Source organism: Danio rerio, chromosome 15, assembly GCF_052040795.2.
Source record: "Danio rerio strain M-AB ecotype USA chromosome 15, GRCz13ab, whole genome shotgun sequence".
Classification (NCBI taxonomy): domain Eukaryota; kingdom Metazoa; phylum Chordata; class Actinopteri; order Cypriniformes; family Danionidae; genus Danio; species Danio rerio.
The window spans coordinates 22,811,728-22,827,664 of record NC_141035.1 but is presented as its reverse complement, the minus strand read 5'-3'; the positions used below and the strand labels follow the sequence as shown (position 1 = coordinate 22,827,664).

Genomic DNA, 15,937 nt, shown 5'->3' with positions numbered 1-15,937 from the left:
TTATACGAGTATGATTGTAATGATGATAATAGTGTATGAAATTTTTATACTTTTTTAGGTATGAAACAAATTGACCTCATACAGTATAATACAGTAAAATAATTTAACATGGAAAATTGAGACTTTCCTGAACATTTAGAGATTAATTTTTAGTCTTTTTATCTAAAGAATAAATTTTACTCAAATAACGCAAATGCAATCCTTTTTGAAAAATCCCAGATTTAACACAATGTCATGTCCTGTTTTTAAGTATCCTTTAATCACCCAAAATCATCAGGCAACTTTCAAACAAAAGAGATGTTTTGAAGAGAATGGGCACTTCAGGAGCGGGCATAGAAGGCAGATGGCCAAACAGGCCCTTAGCTCCAAAGGGCATCTCTATGACCCACCCAAATGCTGCTTTCCCCTGTGCAGCGTCCGCCCCTTGCTCCAGTTAAAACATCCGTTTGTCACCTCGGTGGACAACAGGATGCCTTTGTTTATGGAAGAATGTCCTGGCCTGGTCCTTTGAAGCCATGACTTGCCTTTAAGGTCAAACTGAGAGTCAGGAAGAACTGCCTTGGTGTAATGGGCATACAGATATTTACCCGCGATTGGAACAACATGTGCTCCTATACTTAATTCTCTAGGTTTTTGTTTTTCCAGACACCAGAGTAAAAATAGCCTTTTCTGATTGTACAGAGCTGTTTAGGGCCTGTGATCTTTGGCATTCTGTCAGAAGTCATTGTACATTGTACTTTTGGAAAATGCCGTATTTAGAACCAAAAGGTTGAGTTTGAAGTCATGAAGAAATCAAATATGACAATTGGCTTATATTTAAGCTGGTGTTGTTTCATCATCATCATCATCACCATTAACATCATCATCGCTTTCTGAGACCAAATTTTGAAAGGCATACTAACTGATCAGATATCCGGTTGACATGAACAACACGGAACTACATAAAGTTATATAGACTTTCATGTGTTATTAAAGGCTAAAATTTACCCTACAGTACAAGTTCAAGATCTTCAAACCTTAATCTATCTATCTACCTATCATTTATCTATCAATAGCAAAGTTTAGAAACACACCTACGACACTAACAACATGGTAATTTATATTAACAACGTGCAAAAGCATGCTAAAGAGAGTTTTGCTAATGTGTATTTAAAACGAAATGTTTTAAAATATAAGTAGTAACATTACAATTTATGCTAGCAATGGACTAAACATGCTTGCAACTTACCAATTAAGGCTACTAAAACATAGAAACCTGTTAAATGATACTTATATTAACAAAATGTTTATTCATGATAGCAATAAGATAAAACACAATAGCTTTTAGCAGCATGTTCATTAATGCCTGAATTGTAAGAAACACCCCACAATCTTCATTTAGAACTGTCATTTAGCAACCACAAATTTCTTTAAGTTTTAAACATTTGGCAAGGCTTTTCATAACAAGATAAGTCTGGATTCAGAAATATTCACATTTTTAAATGCTCCCTCTTTCCAAGCATTATCAAACTAGTCTTTTAGACCATTTACCTATCTAGCTGCCTGTCATTTATATATCACAAGCAAAGGTTAGTTAACCATGCTAACAACATAGGGAAAAAAGTTAACAACATGCAACTGCATGCTGAAAGGAAGTCATTGGTAGATGTTATCAGTGTGCTGAAACAGGTTAATTCATTTGAACAATGTGCTTCGACATGGTGCCAACATGTTAGCAATGTGCTAAAAGCATGCTAGCAATATTTTAAAACAAAGCTGCACCTGAAAGCTCTAAAATGCTACTTTTTAAGGCAGGAAGGCATCAAGGGATGTCCAAATCAAAATTCTGCTTCACTTCTTCTCCCCAGACGTAACTTCTTCTAATTAAATTAGTCAGGAATGGAAATCACAGTATTGTGGGATATTGAAGGCAGATTACATGTGTCCTTTACTGCCTTCGATCTTTTAGATCTTCAGGCAAGGCATTAAAGGTGCTGTTTGTAAGATTTTGACTCTTCTAAAGCATAAAAATGCCATAATATATGTGCACATTCTTGTTTATCAGCAAAATAATGCTGAAGTCAGATATTCTGCTTTAAAAATGTGTGTTACTTGCCGGAATGTCTGTCTTTGTTTTGGTCATTTAACCTGTCAGTTATACAGTCAGTCAGTCAGTCAGAAAGGCTCTCAAAGTATGTGCCCACGACTGAAATGCGATCTATGATGGACTTTAACAAATTTGGAAATGAGACACTGATTAAGAGTTCGACATAAGGTGGTTATTAATAAGCAATAAATATAAATATTACAAATGTAAAAATTAGGTGAGTAGGCTATATTGTAACCCCGTGTCGTAACTATACACTACATGAGGAGATGAGTGATAAGCAATTTGGTTGTTGGCACCAGAAGAAACATGACAAATTTAAATAAAACCATTCAGAAGCACAGAATAGTGCACTCCAACGAAATGGTAAGGCGTATCATCCAATTAATTCTAATTACAGTCTAATTTAAATCTCTTTAACATTATTAAATGTAGATGCTGAATCACTGAAATGAGTTGGCTTGCACTAAGTCACAGTTTTAAAGTTTATTCAACTCTATATTTTTGAGTTCAAAGTTTATATTCCGGAACAGTTGGATGTGAAATCTCTACATATCTATCAAATTTACTGTCCTCTGGTCAGCTAGAGCTGTGTTTTTGAGGTGAACTATCTGCTGCTGCTTTTAGTAGTATGGCAATAAATGTCATGTAATATGGCATTCCTACTCACATAATTAGCATTTAACACTGAATAAAGCACATGAGGTGTACCTGAGGGGATCATTGTTGGTTAATCCTGTCGTTTAGCTGCAAAACAAAGAAACTGTTTATAAAATATAAATTTCAGAAAGAAATGAAATATGGAAAATATTCCTTCTATCGCGTGCCATTGCTTTTATTTAGAACACGACTTAAATCAACCTTTAGGCTCGAAATTCTGTTGGTGTTGTCAATCTGACAACCTGTGCTTGTGCTTGTGGTTGTTTTGAACCAGGCATGCAATACCTAGTTCAACCACTGGGTGATCAAACTTACATACTGCACCTTTAAGCTAATAATTGTGTGATCCAGGGTTCACCGTTTAAAATGTGAAAACACATAATAAGGACTATCATGACGTCTGTTTTATGCTGACTTCAATCTGAACTTACTTTAAGCATTCTATAACTGATTAGTTGCGGCATCAGAATGTTTTAGCAGTCTGTTCCGACTTTATCCTGATTGTTTGCTTCTCTCCAGGAATCTTCAGCCTCCTGGCTCGACAGCGCTATTCCTCACCTTTCAGAGATCATTCTCTTGGAAGACACTCCCTCCATCCAGATGGAAGTTGGCGTGTTGGTACGGGAATTCCCGGACATACGGTGAGTGTCTTGAACGTCGACGGGCCGCTACTCTGGGACACCTTGCAGCCTCTGATATGATCGAGGTCAGAAAGCAGAGAGCTCAGGTCATCTGACAAAACATAGACATTCTGTTTGACAGCAAAAGAGGGGCTTGTAAAAGCAAACAAGACCTTTGCGGTTTCCTGATTTTTATGGGAGACTGTTTGGTTATCCCAGATTCGCATGAAAGATGTACAGTCGTCCAGCTCTGGATCCTCACGAAGACAAAGCAAAAACACCGGCATCCTGCCAGGGCCTGACCTAGAGCTCCCTGCTTTAACCTAGAGAGGGCAGTTGCCTAATCAAGAGTTCTGCAGAATCCAGAGGAAGCGCTCTTTTGTGGAATGCTTGCTAAATAAAGCTTCCAAACTTCAAATGCATGACCTAGATGTGCTGCGGCCTCCATTGTTTAGCATTAGCAACACCTTTGGGTTTTAAACCAATGCACAGTTGGAACTTCTCCCACCTGCCGTCTGTATCTTTGCACGTTTTATGATTTAGGAAAACTGAATGCAAAGGAGCCAATTTTGGAAAGGTTAAATGAGGATTTGTGGTGCTGCTGTTTATTCAGCATTGTAACGTAAGGAATGATGTACGTTTAATTGTTTGTTAATGCAGAACAAACCCAGACAGGGTTATAGGGGTTTTTTATACTGTTTATTACATGGAAACTTTACAAAGACCACTGTGGTGACCTTTGATAAACCAGGGACTAAGCCGAAGGAAAGTAAAGTGTAATGATCTCTAGTCCTCAAATGAAAATTCTGTTATTTATTACCCTGATTTTGGTTTCAACCCCCTGAGGCCTTCATTTATCCTCTGAACACAAGTAAGGATATTTCAGATGAAATCCCAGAGCTCTCTTGACTCTCTGTAGACAGCAAGGGTCATGAGACGTTCAAAGTCCTGAAAAGGAACCAAACATATTGTCAGAACTTTCTATTTGACAGTGGTTCAACTGTAATCATACAAAGCTCCAAGAATGCTTTTATTTGGCAAAGGAAATGTACAAACAACTTTGTTTGCTTTTGTCTTCTCTTTTGCACCAGGTCAGGGTGTGCATTTATTCTGAGCAGTACAATGTATTGTCATTCGAGTCAGCAGCGCAGTATGCTTACCTGTGGTAAGCGCGCACCCTGATCTGTCACCATTGATTCCTTTTCTGGACTTTGAACATCTCATGAACATTAATGTCTGTGGAGGGGAAGAGAGGTCTCGGATTTCATCAAAAATATCTTAATATGCACTCAAAAAATGCAAACAAAAAGGTTGCTGGTTCAATCCTCGGCTGAGTTAGTTAGCGTTGGAGTTTGCATGTTCTCCCTGCGTTCGCATGGGTTTTCCCCGGGTGCTCCGCTCTCCCTCACAGTCCAAAGACATGCGGTACGGGTGAATTGGGTTGCCTAAATTGTCCGTAGTGTATGAGTGGATGTTTCCCAGAGATGGGTTGCAGCCAAAATGGCATCCGCTGCTTAAAACATGTGCTGGATAAGTTGGCGGTTCATTCCGCTGTTGCGACTCCGGATTAATAAAGGGACTAAGCCGAAAAGAAAATGAATCAATGAATAAATTATGGCCATAAACATTTTTAATACAAAAGTCTGTTCCAGTACATTTGAAGTATTTCACTCACCTTCCAACTATTGTAGTATTTCTCCTTTTTCATGCTTAATACTGTTCAAATTTACTACCCAGAGAACACCACCAACAATCTAGGCATGATTATACGGTGTCATGGCTTTGCAATCAAAAAAATTATTATAATGAAAGTCAACACCCACTTTGAATGTTATTGCTCTGTTGAATGGGCATTATCAGTGGTTATCAGAAATAAATAAATCATGAAAACAGATACACAAATATCAAATCATTTGACTATTTGTACATGTATTGCCAACACGACAATATATGATTCATGTAGTGACCAAATAGTTGCTATGTTTTCCAGAAGAAAGCACGTCTCTGCCATACTCAACATCCGCGGAATGACCCGGCAAACCGAGAGGCAGGAAATCCTGAATATAGTGAAAGACATCGAGAACAGCGACAGCGTGGCCCGAGTGTCCCGGGACAGGGCTCTGTTCGCCGAGGTGCCGGTGACGTCAGAAGTGCACTGTCTAAATCTAGGCCTGAGCCGTGTGGCCCTCACTGCCTCCAACCTCTTTTCCAGCATGCGGAGAAGAAGGACTCCGACCAGGGAAAACCACGACGATGTGCTGTAACTCATCTCACAGAGCACTGGAACAATGAATTTACTAAAATGTCTGCTAGTGGTGTTGTCTTTTCAAATGGACCTAAATAAAGACATCGTATAGAGATGCTTGAAATTGCAGGATATCTGAGAAAATGACACTACAGTTGGCATCACTACAACGGTTTTTGCACAACTAACATTGCGAAGGCTTGTGTGGATCACAGTGGCACCAAAAAACATGTTGGCACTTTACGCACACTTTAAAAGGGTGTGAATGTGTCTGCATTATATAGCAAAAAAAACAAACCAAGTGTCATACTGTAAAAAAAAAATTCAGGCTCATTATTGATATGTAACCCTGTATATATTTCTGGACAGTGCAAAATACGTCCCAGGAGCTACGTTTTTTTTTTTCAGTTTTTGTTTTCGCAAATTCACCAGAGGCCGCTGTGTACACTTTTTCAGATCTCAAATTTCTCTTGCCAGTGCCATTTGAACCTGCTGTTCTCACATAAATCCACCAGAGGCTGCTGTCGACTGACTAACTGACTGACTGACTGACTGATCCTCCCATCCCCCGCCCTCCCTAAACCCAACCGATAGTGTTTTCAAAAGCATTGATTGACCCGATCACCCCTTCCCTAAACCCTACCCACAGTGTTTTCAAGAGCAATCCAGAAAAAAAGCCCTCGTGGCCACCTTATTTTTACCACTTTTTTAGATCTTACCATGTTCTCACCCTCTCATTTACTTGTTTATTTTATTTTTTGCCTTTTTTTTCCTGCTTTCTGAAATGGTTCTTTGCCAGACTTGAACCCCATCGTCGCGGTCAACTCCTCTCTGGGTCTCTAGCTACTAGGCAAACTGGTAACAGTGAAAAAGACGTTTACACAAATGGTAAGCGGTCAGTACAAAAAGAAACAGAAGCCATCAGTGGCATCATACTGCCGCGTAGCGCTTGTTTTAGAGATGAAATGCAGCCATACGTAGCTCTGGCTACATAATTCGCGCTCTCCTGAAATGTAAACGAGGGTATGTTTTCGCAATGAGCCCCTGTTGGAAAAAAAGCACACTTTCAAGTATTTTACAAGGACATTTGTTTGGTTTTTACAAACACATAATGGATATACTGTTCGAAATGACAACTAAAAGTGAGGTTTTAATTGATTGTTGTGACACAAAAAATGTGTTTGTACTTGAGGACTTGAGAAAATAGTTCTCAGAAAAGGTCGTGCAGCATTTCGTTTCTAAAGGTCCGTTCACATCAAGAACCATAACTAGAGTTTACTAATTGATCAATTGTTTTAGTTAAATTGTGGCCACGAATTAAGAGTTTGTTCTCTTATTATATTAAGTCATCGTGTTTTTCAGCCAACAAGAAACTTCCTGTGTAAGGTTTATGTGACTACTTTTGATTTCATAAGTTTTCTTTTACATCATCAATGTTTTAATGTAATTAAAATACATTCAGTTAAATAGACTTAAGAGTTCATTTAGTTGTTCAAACGTAAAACGAGATGAAAGACCGAGTAAACGCAAGCGGCATCAGTAGCAGCAGGCGAGCGCAGGAATAAAGAAATACATTTCCATAATTCAAAGACAAAATCGTGGCGATGTCAACGCCATCTCGTGACTTTTTGATTAAGTGGCTAATTTGTGTGATTTTGTATGATCTCATTCGTACAATTTAGTTTGATTTGCTCATCCCCCAATGACGGTTTTGTTTAGGGGTGGGGTTGGGTGCTTTGTAAAAAACGTACATTTTCATACGATTGAACTCTTACGAATTCATACAAACTAGATATTGAACTGACAAATCATAAAATACTTATGTTTCCCCGTGAGATCAGGCTGGCGATTTTTGTATTGGTGTGACAGTTCACCGGCTGAATTTGTGTGCACATACACCATTGACGTCACAAATCATTGACAATTTGTTTTCTTATTTTATTGATTCATTGCCACTATTTAGCAATTCGTTCACATGTTTTTAGTTACGGTTTGGCCTGAAATTAAAAATCAATAATTGTTGTTTTTGTTCTTGGTGCGAACAGACCTTAATAAGATGAATTTCATACATCTGGTGTATTCAAAAATGTTCAAATAATTTTGGGGGCCGCAATTTATATTTTTGTGGTCTAAATTTATAGTGCAGACATCTCTAGTCTTAAAGGATCTTAAATTGCAGGGGTCCCAAGAGTGTGTATTGTAAAAATCATAACTACTGATTGAAACACTGCTCTGATTTGAGTTGTTTTTTTCTTAATCATATATTTTTTCACTTTGGCTTTTAAGACAATAATTGATAGGAATGAAATTTTACTCTTTTCTTTTTTCTTGTAGTTGCACATGACTGAAGACTGATTTTAAGGTACTATGCAATTGCAGTTATCTTTAATCTCTCAATTGTTTTTATCATATTTAAGTGGATGATTTTGTGATCCAGTCATCGTTTAGCTTGTCAAGAAAGATACATGTATTTGATTATGCAGATTTACCTGTGAAAGAAAATCAAGAGAGACTATTTATGTATTGCAAGTCTTATTTATTGCACCAGTAATTTCATTCAGCTGTATACAAAAACAACCCACATAAATAACTACAACCCTAAAATATATATTTATGAATATATATTCCCTAAATACTGATGGACCAAAATCATTCAGATAACATTTGTGATTGTATATTTCTGTGCCACTGAGTTTGTCTTCTGAAAATCTCATGTTTCATCTAACTTTGCATCTATTCAGCGTATATTTGAGGAGTCCGTATATGAGCAATATGGAAAGGAAATCAACGAAACCACAATTCAGTAAATTTTAGGGTACTCTGTATGAAGCTACACTATAAATGAAAAAGGTTGACGTAAACTGATATTTTGGTTGTAAGTGGAAATTTTATTTTACTGTGTACATAATAAATCATGTATTAATAAATGAGGATTAGATGCGTCAGCTTTTCGTTTCTTTCACTTTTTTCACTGAGGTGGCTGAGACACTGTTGGCTTTTTTATTATGTGAAAAATGAGAATATACAATCACAGTACATCATAAAAAAGAAAAAAAACAGAAGGGGTATATACACACACATTAAAGAAATCTACAATTTTAAATTTAATCAAATTTCAGTGGTTTTTGAAGCTTTTTTGTAAAAGAGTCAAAAAATAGTTTGAAAGTAATGCTGCATTACATTCATTCATTCATTCATTCATTTATTTTCTTGTCAGCTTAGTCCCACTACCTACTGCGCCACTACGACGCCTGCTGCATTTCAGTAAGCAAAATATAAAAAATATAAAAAATATAAAATTTTAGTAATAATAATTAAAAAAAATAAAAATAAAAAAAATATATATATATATATATATGTATGTTTTTTTCCGGGTGCTCCAGTTTCTACCACAGTCCAAAGACATGCGGTACAGTTGAATTGGGTAAGCGTAATTGTCCATAGTGTATGAGTGTGAACGAGTGTGTATGGATGTTTCCCAGAGATGGGTTGCAGCTGGAAGGGCATCCATTGTGTAAAACATATGCTGGATAAGTTGGTGGTTCATACCACTGTGGCAACCCCAGATTAATAAAAGGACTGGCTAAAAAGAAAATGGATGAATGAATTAAGGGTTTATAGCAATTAGTGTCCTCTAACTAAACTTATATTCCTCAAACTTATTACTTATATTTAACTTATTGTGTTTAACAGTGCTCAGTTGGTTTGAGTTTTCTTTATTTACTGGGTTTTACTGTGCTCAAATTGGTTCATTTACTCAAATAAATTAAGATCACAGTACTCATTAGAATTAAGTTTTGAACTTAAATAGTTTGGTGCAATCGGTTTCCTCAAATGGTTTGAATTACCTTAAAGTTTTAAGTTTTACAGTGTATTAACTCTAGATTAAACTTATTTTATCTTATTTGTAATTGAGTAGCTATTTGGGATGAGCCATATTTTTTCCAAACAAGATTATGAACAAAATAATTCCAATTAAAAGTAACTTTTGAAACTGATACAATTATATTAAGAAATAAAAAGTGCATTGATTTGCTTGAAGAAGTTGCAGAAAAACAACATTTTCCTAACATTGTAGTAGAAGGGTCTAAAGGTGGGAAAACAGAAGGATGTTTTGGGATAATCGAATCCCTTCAGATGGTATGGTATCAAATACAACAGAAAATTATTGAGGGATGGGGATATTGAATTGATTAATTAATAATACCTTATAATTTAATGAATGACCATTAAAAAATTGACTAACAAGCAGAATAGTTGCTTCAAAAACCAGTGTTGAAAAAAAAAATATGTTTTTGTATACAATACTTTGTTTTTTCCAATTTAGCTGGTGAGACATTGTGGGCCTGTGGTGCTACGAATAGCTTGCCTTGACGTCACGTCGACCCTGACATCATCATGATGATCCTCTGCGACCGCTGTCCTTGGTGCTGAGCCCTGGTCGTTGACGGAGAAAATGCGCATGCGCAACGCCCCCCACACGCGCACACATAATAATAATAATTTATCACACAGTCTGTCAGAGAAAAGTAAAGTAATCAGTCATGTCTGACTGTAGAGAAAGTGATTCTGTTGTCTATAAGATCCCTTGACTAGTACTTGCTGTCAGCACCAATTTCATGGTTACACCTGCAGCTACAGTTAAATTTATTTGTATCAGATCTTAATGTTTTATAGAAAGTGCATTAAAGAAACCTGGTAAACAGCTAATTAGCTAAAAGAGGTTTGATTCCACACAAAATTTATGAGGATTTATGAGAAAAATAAGATCGTTTAAATCCAGATCAGTGTTGCATGTTAAGAAATGATAATTGCATTATTACCAAAAGGACAGACACAGATGATTTATTTCCTGAATACTTTTGTTTATTATGTTATTAAACAAAAATAATAACATTTCTTCTCTTCATTGTCAGTATGGTACCTCGTCCGCGAACACAGTGCACTTGATATACATCCCAGATGCCCGAGTGCGACTTCCTCTGTTTGAAATTAAGCACGTGCGCGTCTGACTAAGGTAATACGGATTGGAAATCTTGCATTTCCAACAAATCAAAATAAATACCTTTTAAATTTTTACATAAAATTTATCCGGTAAATTTTAGTTTTTCTAAATGTTGGGACATGACAACTCCTGTACTTTCTGCAAACAAACAGAGGGGGCATTGATACATTTTTTTTTTGATTTTCCAATTTCCAAGCAATTTTGGTCTCTCCTAGGTCCTCGTATATTTGATTCTGCCAATGCTTTGAATTGCTTTAGTCTAAAAGACATGCCTTTTTTATCAAACAAGCCCAAAGGATAAACCTCTGGAACACATTACAATGTTGTTGTTTTTTATTTTATTTGGCAATTTTTTTTATTCACAAACAGAAAGTCCCTAATAACCCATCCTTTCTCATTTTAGAATAACATGTAACCACCATGGTAAAAGCATTTATTCATTCATTTTCTTTCGGCTTCGTCCCTATATCAATCTGGGGTCACCACTGTGGAATGAACCGCCAACTTATCAAGCATGTTTTTTACGCAGCGGATGCCCTTTCAGCTGCAACCCATGACTGGGAAACATTCATAAACACTAATTTACACTTATAGACAACAGACAAGTTAGCTTATACTCAATTCACCTACCACGTGTTTTTGGACTGTGGGGGAAACCAGAGCACCAAGAGGAAACCCACACAAACACAGGGAACTTACAAACTCCACAAAGAAATGCTATATTGATCCAGCCAGGGTTTGGACCAGCAACCTTCGTGCTGTGAGGCAATTGTGCTACCCACTGCGCTACCGTGCTGCCCATGTTAAAATCACTTAATCCTATTAAGAATAAAAAAAGCTAAGATTCCTGAAATATTATACAGATGTATTTAAAGGAGATTCTCGATTTCTGTTGCTTTCCTTATGGTTATTTGTTTAAGTGTCATTGAAATTTCTTTCATTTGTTTAATTTTGTTTGTTTAATTTCGTAATTTTATTATTATTATTATTATTTTATAATAATAAGAAGAATAATAAGATGAACAATAATAATAATTCCTTACATATATAAAGTGCTTTTCTGGACACTCAAAGCGCTTTGCACATTGTGGGGGATCTCCTCATCCTCCACCAGTGTGCAGCATCCACCTGGATGACGCGACGGTAGCAATATTGTACCAGACACCACACCACACACCAGCTGATTGGTGAAGGAGACAGAGTGATGAAGCCAATTATCATATGGGGATGGTTAGGTGGTTATTTAATGACCACAGAGAGTCAGGAACTCAGTTAAACATCTCTTCCAAAAGATGACGCTCACTGAGCAGTATAGCGTCCCCATCAATATACTGGGGCGTTGGGACCCACACAGAATGCAGGTTGAGCCCCCCCTGCTGGCCTCACTAACACCACCGCCCTGCTTGGTTTCAATGGGCGACCAATGGGTGATTTGAATATTGCTATTTTTCCCCTTTCGGTCTAATGGTATTTTATTTGTATACGTATGTGATTATAATTTTTTCCTGTAATTGTGTAAATTATTGAACTTTTGTTTAGATCTGCCTGTAATCCCTTGAATTTTGTTCTGATGTTATTGTATTGTTAATTCAAGCAATAAAAATATATAAATAAAAGCAGCAGTCTTGTGAAGGCGCACCCTATACTGACACTGAGGTGAAGAAGCTGTTGAATAAAGTGGTCATTTTTGTTTTATGTGCACAACTGAATCACTGAAGGCATAAAGTCTGATTTGAAAAAAATTAAAAGAGAAAAAAGAGAAAAGGTGTCTTTTCTGTTGTTTTTAAAAATGTAAATATTAACACTTAATTGCAGACACAGGGAAGATTCTTCTTGAATGAGTTCTTCATCAGAATGAATTTGTTAAACTTCTAGATGTCAAAGAAAATGTAGCTGAGTAAACAAGAAAACAAGAACATTGCAGAAATACATATTCTCAGGGGTTCTGCTAGAAATGATCTGTTAGATGTTCACATTTCTGTTATTCCTAAGGGCTAAGATGCAATTCAATTCAGTTTCGCAATTCAAAGTAAAAATAAAATCACCTACAGAATACAGAAAAATACAGAAATGTGCTTTCTATTACTAGTACATTGTGTTTGTGTTTTTAGACATAACTATGAATGCAGTAGAAGGATTTCACAAGAACATAAATGTGACGCATGGACACAGCGTTGGTGATATAAATATTAACTTATGTGCACTTAACAATGTAGTGCATTTCTATCTCATCTATATCTCACTTTTTCCTCATCGTCGTTTAATTATTTTTCCGAATCGGAAAAAGTTGGGACAAAATAAAAAACACAAATAAAAAAGTGGTGATTTCCAAATTGACTTTGACTTGTATTTCATTGCAGACCATACAAATATTTCTCTCGTTTTTTAAATATTCATCCTTTCTTGTCATTCAGACCTGAAACACATTCCAAAAAAGTTGAGACAGGAGCAGGCGTTGAGTTTAGGGCTAGTAATCAGGTGATTGTAATTATGATTTGATACAAAAGCAGCATAAAAAGCTCTTGTCCTTTAGGAGCAAAGATGGGCCAAGGATTGCCAGTTTGCTCACAAATCCATTTGAAAATTATTGAAATGCTTTTAAAAAAGATAGGAAAACATTTGAAAATTTCACCTTCAACAGTGTATAACATCATTAAATAACTCAAGGAATTTGTAGAAATTTCTGTGTGTAAAGAACATGGGCGCAAGAACCAACCATGATCTTTGATCCTTCTGGTGGCACTGAATCCAAATCATTATTCATTTATAAGCGATATCCCCACATGAGCTCAGGAGTACTTTGGCAAACCTTTGTACAAGTACCACATAACTTGTTACACGCACAAATGCCAATTAAATCTGTATTGTGCCAAAAAGAAGCCCTATGTTAACATTGTCCTGAAGTATCAGCATCCTGGATGGACCATCACACAGTGGAAATGTGTACTGTGGTCAAATGAATCAGTATTTGTATGGAAGAAATGGATGCTGTGTGTTCCGGGCCAAAGAACATTTATATATTTTTTTTTTTCCTGCAAATGCAAATTGTAATAATTTCTTAATAATTTTATTTGTTGGATGAGTTTTAGGATCTGCATCTTGAAAAATAATTTCTGAAATGGAGTACATTGAAAGTAATTCAAAACACATCATACCAACATCTTGCAGTTAACTGGTATTTTTCTGTTTAATTTCAATGCTGTTTACCAGTTCATTTCTGGCTCTCTTTCTCTCTCTCTCTCTCTCTCTCTCTCTCTCTCTGTGTGTGTGTGTGTGTGTGTATGTGTGTGTGTGTGTGTGTGTGTGTGTGTGTGTGTGTGTGTGTGTGTGTGTGTGTGTGTGTGTGTGTGTGTGTGTGTGTGTGTGTGTGTGTGTGTGTGTGTGTTACAGGGTGCTTAGGCTACACCTTGTAGGGATTTTTGGTTTGTTTTGTTTTTGTCCCCATGAGGAAAATAACTCATAATCATACAGAACTGCTTATTTTGAAAACTGCAGAATGTTTTCTGTCAGGGTTGGGTTCAGATGTAGGGTTGATTGGAAGTGGGTAGAATATGCAGGGTGTACAGTATCAAAAAATCATTACGTCTATGGGAAGTCCCAATGAAACACGAAAACCCAACATGCGTAAGGGCCTGCACGAACTGTATTCATAATGTGTGGGCGACAACCCTTTTTTTCTTCTGTTGAGTCACGTGTGTTGTAGCCCACAGATTTGCTCATCTCCTAATAAATCTCTAATAGGCATGTTTGTATGAGAGAGAGCATGAGAGTGAGAGTGTCTTATAATCTGCTATTCATATACACTGCCCTGTTAGATGTATCTGACGTTGATACATTATTATATTATAGTATTAATACATTAACCTTGTTGTATGAGGTAAAGAAAGTTGCATTAAATCACTCGTGTGTGTCACTTTGGTGCCCATTAGTTTTCGGTTTTACCTATTTTAACGGCAAATGTGTTAGTTAAATTTTAATAATAATAATAATAGTAGTAATAATAATAATAATAATAATACTAAACAATTTTTTTATATTGTATACTTATAAATTACTTATACTTATAATATATTTACGTTTATTTTGTGAAACCAACATGTGAATTGGTAAAACAGACCTCTCCTCTCTCCTGAACTAGCATATCCTAAATATTATTGTGTTGACAAGAAAAAGGCGAAAATCAGCCTAAATGGCCGCAATTTATTGAGACTGATGACTGATATATTTATATATTGATATTTATAGCCTGTGCTATGTTCTTCAAAGTGAACAACAAATGACGTAAGCTGTTTCTGTTCAAATCGTTTTCATAATATACACTAGATGGCGCACTTCTCTCACACACAAAAATCACTCATTTAAAGAGACAGTTGACTCAAAATGAAATTTACTCATCATTTACCCACACTCAGGTGGTTCCTGAACTTTATTAATTTATCATTTTTTTTCAGCTGAATACAAGCATAATTATTGTGAAAAACGTCGGAAACTGAAAACGGTGGTAATTGATTTCCATAATAGGAGAAAAATATATGGAAGTCAATGGTAACCAGGTTCCAAACATTCTCCTAAATAACTTCTTTTGTGTTCAGCAGAGGAAAGAAACTCAGTAGTTTTTAACAAGTGAAGGGTGACTAAATGGTGAGTGAATTTTAATTTTTGGGTGAACTATCCCTATACTATTCAAAACATGTCTCAATGACAGTATTCCTTCATTAATTTTCCTTCGGTTTAGTTCCTTATTTTTCTGGGGTTGCCACAGCGGAATGAACCACCAACTACAGCATACAGATACCACCATGTCCCCTCAAAGCCATCAAATTGGTGAAAAAAAATGTGATCATCATTGTGATTAATATATATTGATGCAAAACAACTGTCTACTTCCGATCTGTATTTAAAGATTTATGATCACACAAAAGCAATTTTAAAGGCTCATTGGGAAAAAATCATTAATACAATGAAATACACTGTTTTAATGGTGAGACCCACCTAAACATTGTTCAGCGTAACTATATGTTCGGTTTAAACTGTCAATTTAAATCTTTAATAATCAAATAACTAGTAATAATAAACTATTAAAAGTTATTTAAAAAAACTTATTTTGATCACAATGTTAAACTTATGACAGTTAAAAATTACAAAAAGTGACAGTTAATTCATATTTGGGGACTACAAAAAACAAAAATATATAATTTTGAACAAGATTACATGGGACAAAACAATGTTGAATATTGTGCAAGAGAGATGCTAAATGCTTAATATTGTGCAAGCGTTATTTAAGACTGAAGCAAGCAGTGCAACATGATTGTGGTAATAAA

At 36.0% G+C, this 15,937-nt stretch overlaps 2 protein-coding genes across 3 annotated transcripts in view; one reads left to right on the top strand and one right to left on the bottom strand.

Moving 5' to 3' along the window:
• The window catches only part of exoc3l2b (exocyst complex component 3-like 2b), a 63,554-nt gene extending 54,998 nt beyond the window's left edge, over positions 1-8,556 (top strand). For both annotated transcript variants that reach the window (XM_087284075.1, XM_087284076.1), the window contains exons 12-13: positions 3,266-3,387; positions 5,357-8,556. In XM_087284075.1, coding sequence (XP_087140201.1) covers positions 3,266-3,387; positions 5,357-5,630 — 396 coding nt within the window. In that variant the 3' untranslated portion in view covers positions 5,631-8,556. The remainder of the gene's footprint in view (positions 1-3,265; positions 3,388-5,356) is intronic.
• The window catches only part of LOC147833651 (uncharacterized), a 734,785-nt gene that overhangs the window by 634,592 nt on the left and 84,256 nt on the right, over positions 1-15,937 (bottom strand). The window lies entirely within an intron of this gene.